The sequence below is a fragment of the Urtica dioica genome, chromosome 6 (genome assembly GCF_054948205.1).
Source record: "Urtica dioica subsp. dioica isolate 48M chromosome 6, U.dioica_male_clone48M_v1_H2, whole genome shotgun sequence".
Taxonomy (NCBI): Eukaryota; Viridiplantae; Streptophyta; class Magnoliopsida; order Rosales; family Urticaceae; genus Urtica; species Urtica dioica.
Genome location: NC_142761.1, coordinates 819,584 through 826,628, shown reverse-complemented (window position 1 = coordinate 826,628; position 7,045 = coordinate 819,584). Strand labels below are relative to the sequence as shown.

At 34.9% G+C, this 7,045-nt stretch overlaps 1 protein-coding gene across 1 annotated transcript; it reads left to right on the top strand.

The window, feature by feature from the left end:
* Nucleotides 1-3,945: 3,945 nt before the first annotated feature.
* Nucleotides 3,946-6,722, top strand: LOC149392684 (Cyclophilin-like peptidyl-prolyl cis-trans isomerase family protein). The gene is made up of 8 exons (XM_089616310.1): nucleotides 3,946-4,040; nucleotides 4,131-4,308; nucleotides 4,399-4,435; nucleotides 4,548-4,631; nucleotides 5,032-5,117; nucleotides 5,626-5,763; nucleotides 5,889-6,039; nucleotides 6,381-6,722. Exons 2-8 carry the CDS (start codon nucleotides 4,157-4,159, stop codon nucleotides 6,465-6,467), a joined length of 735 nt encoding a protein of 244 aa, XP_089472436.1. The 5' UTR covers nucleotides 3,946-4,040; nucleotides 4,131-4,156; the 3' UTR covers nucleotides 6,468-6,722.
* The last annotated feature ends 323 nt before the right edge of the window (nucleotides 6,723-7,045 follow it).

The following is a 7,045-nucleotide window of genomic DNA, read 5'->3' as shown; positions in this document are numbered from 1 at the left end:
TTAGTCGCTAGAGGACACGGAGGAGTACCTCGCTGGCGAAGCGAGCGGCTCTTCCAGCGGCAGATATGAAGTCCGAAGTTTCCCTATTTCACCTCTCCATGCTCCTCTCTTCAGCAAGAGCCTCATCAAATATATATATATATATATATATATATATATATCTCTCTCTCTCTCTCTCTCTCTCTCTCTCTCTCTCTCTCTCTCTCTCTCTCTCTCTCTCTCTCTCGCACTCCCTTCGTTTTAACCCCTTCCAATCAATCACAATCAATTTAAGATTTACGTTATAATTAGGGTGTATCGTTGGTTAGTTTGTGGCGATTTGGTTCAGGGAGCGAAGAAGAATGCCGACCAAGATTTTGAACATCACCACTAGAAAGTCTCCTTGCGGGAAAGATAATAAGAATCAACGATCACAGTGTTCTTTCTTGTTTTGATAATTATTCAAGCAATTTATTTTACCAAAAGGCAAATTTGCTTATGCTACTAGCAAAAGCAAATATAAATTTTTTTTTTTACCAAACATGTATATGCTTTTGAAAACAACAGTATTTTCTCACGGCAAAATCTAAAAGCATTTTTTCTAAAAGTACATCAATGTCAAATAGAACCAATATTTATTTATAATTATCGCTACTTTTGATTTTGTTTGTGTGCAAGGACTACAATTTAACGGATTTTCATTAAATGTCCAATGTAATAAAAATGTATATGTAATATAAAAAAAATATTCACTGCTAGTCACGTATTTTTTTAGTTTACTATATTATTATTACAAGATTTAATCATCGACATCGACGCATAAGAATATATTGCAATATCAGTATCCTGCATGAGTCTACCTTAAATTTTTGAAAAAATTATGAAAAATTTGATAGATTATTTTCAACGAGTAAATCACGTATTAATGAGTATTATGAACTTTTCTATACTAAATAATAATTTATATAATCAAACATAACTAAAAATTTCAAATCAAACATAATTTTTGAAATGCTACTAAATTACTAATGATCTAACAAAATACAAACTAACTAACTATAAATAATAGTAATAATAATAATAATAATAATAAGAATAAATTACTGGAATGCCCCTGAACTATGACCCGAGTCCACAATTGCCCCCTCATAAAAAAAAAGTGATCGTCTGTTTACCTTTAACTCTTATTTTGCGTCGAAAACAGTCATTCCGTCTAATTTTCTCTCATTCTGTTATGTTTTGAGGGTAGTATAGTAAATGTAGTGATTTCATTTCTTTATTTTATTTTCATTGAAAAAAAAAAGACACACACTTTCCATAATCCAAAAAAAAAAGAAAAAAAAAAGAAAAGGGAAAGAGGAGTCAACGAGCAGAGCTGTTCATCCTCGGAGTCGGAGTCGGAGGCAGCGACGGTGTTGGGGTTGCGAGATGAGAGCCAGCACGGACTCCGAAGGGTCTGAGAGGCTGAGAGGGCGGAGGAAAGTCCTGGAGAGTGGGTCCCACCGGTTGGGAGCCATGGCGAACAGGCCGTGGCTGCACACGGCGGCTTCCAGGCTGAATGAATTGCCAGAACAAAATCTGAATAAGAAATAAAAATAAAGAAGAAGATGAACTCGGGTCTGATCCGGTCGGGTCAAATCTGAATAAATGAATTAAATACTTTTATAAACCAGAAGAGAGAGAGAGAGAGAGAGAGAGAGAGAGAGAGAGAGAGAGAGAGAGAGAGAGAGAGAGAGAGAGAGGGTTTAGAGAGAAGAGAAGAGAAGAGAAGAGAAGAGAATCTCTGCTGACTCTCCGACCGATTCATCTGCGCCGGAATCTCGGGATGGCTCTTCAACCCTCAGGGACACGCCCTCTGGCACGTCCTCATGGGCTTCAACTCGTATTTCGCCAACACGTTCTTGATGTTCTGCCGGACCCAGCAGCGGGAATGGAATCCCGAGGTCGTTCACTTCCTGGGTTTGTTGCCTTATGTCAGGATACGGAAGCCCAAAGCGCAGTAGATGGGTTTTTCGCTCTTTTTTTTTTTGGATAGGAAGATTTAAGAATCTTTGCTTCTCTCTGTCTCTCTTCAGTTCTTCGACCGCCTTCTTCGTCCTGCGGCGGAGAGAGCGTCGTGGACGGAGGTCATGGCGGGAAGAAGCGCGGCGGAGAGGGAGGAGTCGTTGAAGGTGAGGACTTCGTTGCCGACGAAGACGGCGGTGATCTTGGTGGAGGGCATGTGGGCCTGGATGTTGGACTTGATCCACTGCTGATTAAAGAAGAAGAATATTTTGAGTGGAATGCAAGTGTTGGTTTAGTGCGTTACCTGAGACGACGGAGAGGAAGAAGATGAAGACAGCCCATGGTTTAGTTGATGGGTCCATTTTTAGAGAGAGAAGGAATGGAAGAGTGCCAATGCAATACCCAGAAACGCAAAAGCAAATCTGCTGAGAGAGAGAGACAGTTGATGCAGTACCAAGATTATTGATTAAAAAATTAGTTTATTAAGGACATTTTAGACATTATACCAAGAAATAAGCTTAGGTGGCAAAAAAATCGAGCAAAAACATAACAGAATGAGAGAAAATTTAACGGAAAGACTGTTTTCGACACAAAATAAGAATTAAATGTAAACAGACGATCACTTTTTTTTATGAGGGGGCAATTGTGGACTCGGGTCATAGTTCAGGGGGCATTTCAGTAATTAATTCTAATAATAATGATAAAAGTTATTAACAAATTTAATCAACCCAGGGATACGAGATTTATAAAAGCCAATGTCTGAAGTGTCCTTTTCAAGTCTCGATCAACGTCAAGGCCGAACTAATTAATAAGAACACACGAGTCACGTTCATAAAAGATGACCAAATTATCGAGTTTGAGATAGCATAGATAGAAGATTGAGTCTTGTGAAGGACTTGGCTTATTGAAACTTGTAAGTCATTATCAATTATGCATAATCCAAATTCCAAATCAATGAGGACAAATGCCAAACATCGAATACATAGAGCCATGTCTTCTACAATACATGAATTCATAATAAACTATAAGTAGACAACCACGCCTTATAAATGATAATCAAATCTTAATATGTTCCACACAATTAGTATTGTACACTATAATCAGTTTCGGAGCTCATTCAAGTGTTTATTGAATTGTTTAATCGTGAATTTTTGTAATCTTTCAAATACGCGGGAAATATTTGTGTTTTACTTATATTTGTACCCGTTAATAAAAATGGTGGCTAATTTCTAAGTATTAACCAAATTATGCTTAAAATGCAATTTTAGCTTTCTAAAAATTTAATCCAAATTTTAGCTAACTTGATCCTTTTTCCTACACTAATCCACGTTAAAAAAGGAGATAGCCATATTTATAAGTCAATTTTTGACAAATTTATCTTTTATTTTTCTATGCTTACTTTGTCACAAAAAATACTCAATTTTATGAACATTGTCAGAAAAAATGCTCTTATAGAAATAAAATTTTTTTTTTTCGTTTAAAAAAAAAAGAAATAATTTTTTTTTACCCAAACTTACAGCCATTTTCCTATTAAAAATAATACAAGAGAAATTACAAAAATAACTATTTTTAAGTGTAACATTTTAAAAGAAGCAGATATTTTAAATCTTTTGAAAAAACACTAAATAAAGTTAAGTACAGACCAAAGCAAAACACAAATTTGTGTATAAGGATGGTAAACGTCAAGAAAAATGTCTTTTCACAACATTAAAAACAGCTATTTTTGTAATAAAAACTTTAAATAGGATACTTTCGCAATAAGTTACAAAAACGGCGACCTTAGAAGCCCAAAAAGAGAGAAATACACGTAAACAAGCGGAGCTAACCGCGATCCAATCGTAGCCGTCCATCAGAATCCATCGCCGTCATGTCTCCGGCGAATTATCTCTCCTCTTTTGGGGCCCACCCTTTGAATTTAATTTTTTAAATTCCCGAAAACAAAAACCAAACCAAACCAAACCCAATAAAAAAAAAAAAAAAAACACATAACAAAAATTTCCGATCGATCAATTCGAAAAGTCCTTCGATCTTCTTCTTCTTCGAATCGGCGCTTATAGGTAGCGATTCGTTTTTTTTTTTTTGTGCTCTCGCTTGATTCTTTCTTCTTTACTAAATCAGTAGTGGTTTTTTTTTTTTTTTTTTTCCAGGTGATTGAAGTTCGTGTGTTTTAGTCATGGCAAGAATAAAGCCTCAGGCCTTACTAATTCAAAGCAAGAAGAAGAAAGGACCGACTCGAATCGGCATCACGACGATCGTTTCGTGCAATCTATTGGTTATTCTAATCGTTCTCTGCTTATTCGGGACTTATCGTCACTGGTCTAGAAGGTTTCATCTATGCTTTCAATTTTTTTTTTGGGAGTTTATCAAGTTTTTCTTGGAATCACGAATCCAGTTATACTTTTTTTTTTTGTGTAGATCAACGGACAACGAGACTGTCACATCGAATTTTGAGGTACTTATTTTCAGTATTAACTGATTGATTAATATAATATCACTAGAAAACTTCCTTTTCTAGGGTTCAGCTTGTATTGATTTTTTTTAATTTTTTTTTTTTTTGGGTGTAGGACACAGTTTCTTTTGCAGAGTCTAGGAAATCCGGTAGTGATGAATTCAGTGATTCAAAGAAGTACGATCTTCCTGGTTTTGCCGTGAGTTTAATTTACTCATTTTCTTTACTCTCGAAGTGCTCTTTCATTGTGTTCTTTGAATGAAAAAAATTTAATATATTAGGCTGTATTAGTGATTTCGCATGACTGCTTTGGTGCTGTAATTACTTACCAATATCATGCTGATTGGTGAATTTGGTATTTTTTTTTCTGGAGTTCATCAGTTTTAGTCAATTGCCTATACAACAAGGGCTCGTTTCTCAATATATTAGAATCATCCATCAAATCCGATCTATCGTTGAGAGCCTTTGATGTGATGATTTCCGAGACCCGAGCTTGAAAATACGGAGGATTCGATTAAAGTGTTTTGGTTAATTTTGGAACTTATTTTTGCTGCCTTTTAATTTTTTTTTTTTTTTTTTTTTTCGTTTTCTCGATATAGATGATAAAGACGTCGAAAGGTCATATAACTGTAGAGCTTTACAAGGACGGTTCTCCGGAGATTGTGGACAGATTCCTTGACTTGTGGTGAGTATTTTGAATGCCTTAAGATATATTTATCCCTGTATTGTTTTCTATATAAAAAAAAATTACTTAGAAGATATGATTGTGGATCTAAGCAATGAAATAATATTTGTTGTGTGTATTGGGATTAGAAGGGCTTCTCTTTCTCACTGAACAATCTTAGAAAGTTGTCATTTTTTTTTCCAATTAGATTTGTGCTCTCGAAGGTGATAAATCTTAATGTTCTTGGAATTTTGGACCAAAATGAAACTAAATTGATTGTTATGTGTGACAGAAGAAGGAGAAAATAAACACTAGGTTTTGATTGAAAATCAGAGACAGTAATAATGGAAGTTAAAGACTTGATTGAAAAACTGAAAGAGAATGATAGAAATCTACAGGCTATACAGGGTATTTATTAAAGGCTTATTTATTGATCCTTGAGTTGATTTTTGTTGTTTTTTCCTTTTGTTATGAACTGATAATATGATAAACTGACTAACATGTATTGATAATAATACTCAATTTTCAGCCAGAAAGGACACTTTAAAGGGATGAGCTTTACTCACGTGATTAAAAACTACGTCATTCACGGAGGAAATTCCAAAGGGCTCGGAATAGCCGAAGAATGGATATCGAAAGGGAAACTCCACGGAGAACTTATCTCAAGGTTATATATATAATATATCTCGCCTCCGAACAAACATCTTTTTTGCATCAACTGATGTGTATATACTTATGTGACACTGTACTTTCTTCCTCGTATATAAAAATAAAAATAAAAATAAAAAACAGCCCAAAGCACGAAGCGTTTATGCTCGGAACTTCAAAGGCTAAAGCGGATAGCAAGGCGTTTGAGCTTTTCATCACGACCGCGCCGATTCCAGATTTACACGACAAGCTTATCGTCTTCGGGCGAGTCATCAGGGGCGAGGATGTCGTCCAGGTATTTCCGACCATCTTTTTTATTATTGTTATTATTATTATTTTTGTATATTAAAAAATTGACTACTTAAATCAAAATCAGGGCAGAAATGATAATTTCTTCATAACCAAACCAAATTCGGTGCATAGTCCTAATCTCTCTTTATTCTCCTCTCTAAATTACTTACCGGCAAATCCAAAGCTGAAATACAAAATCCATTACCCTATGCTATTATTTTAACAGACTAAACTGCCCTTAACTAAACTGTAGAATGAAAACCGCCTACAATGAGTAATATAGGCCTAACATAAGTTCAGTCTCGGATTGCCTCTGTAACACGGTAGTTTATCGTATATATCCAGGAACTTGAAGAGGTCGATACAGACGAGCATTATCAACCCAAGTCTCACATCGGGATCGTCGATGTAATTTTGAAACGCGAAGTTTGAGCTCAAAACCAAGCTATTAGTGTAAAGCCTTTTTTTTTCTTTCTTCTAAATCTACCCTCGACCTGGCATTTCGCCGCTATCTTCAAATCTTTGCTGTTTCATAAACCCATTCTTCATTATTGTTTTTTATTTTTATTTTTTCATTTATTTATTTCATAGCTAGTGTAGGATTTGATATGTTTTTAATCAAAGGTTGTGCATTTTGGTCTAGGAAAATGTATGATTAAGTTGAGTATGCATGTACTTTTGTGATCATTGTTCTTATCTTTCTTCTTCCACATTTTGTTATGGGTGATCGTATGTGAAACAGGTGAATTCAATTTTATTACATGTGCAATCAAATGATCACGTGTAATTTGTAAAATCATACAATTACAAATGGGATTAACTAGAAAAAGGCAAAATGGAAGGTCAACATTCGTCCATTATTGCAAATTCTTGTTTCTAATGTTTAATGTCAATCTTTATTCATGTCCCTTGAACCATTAAAACCCATGACAATTTTTCTTGTTGTGCATGTCAAATTGTCAATACCAATAAATATTAAAAAAAAATTAAGAAAATAACCAATTTAAACA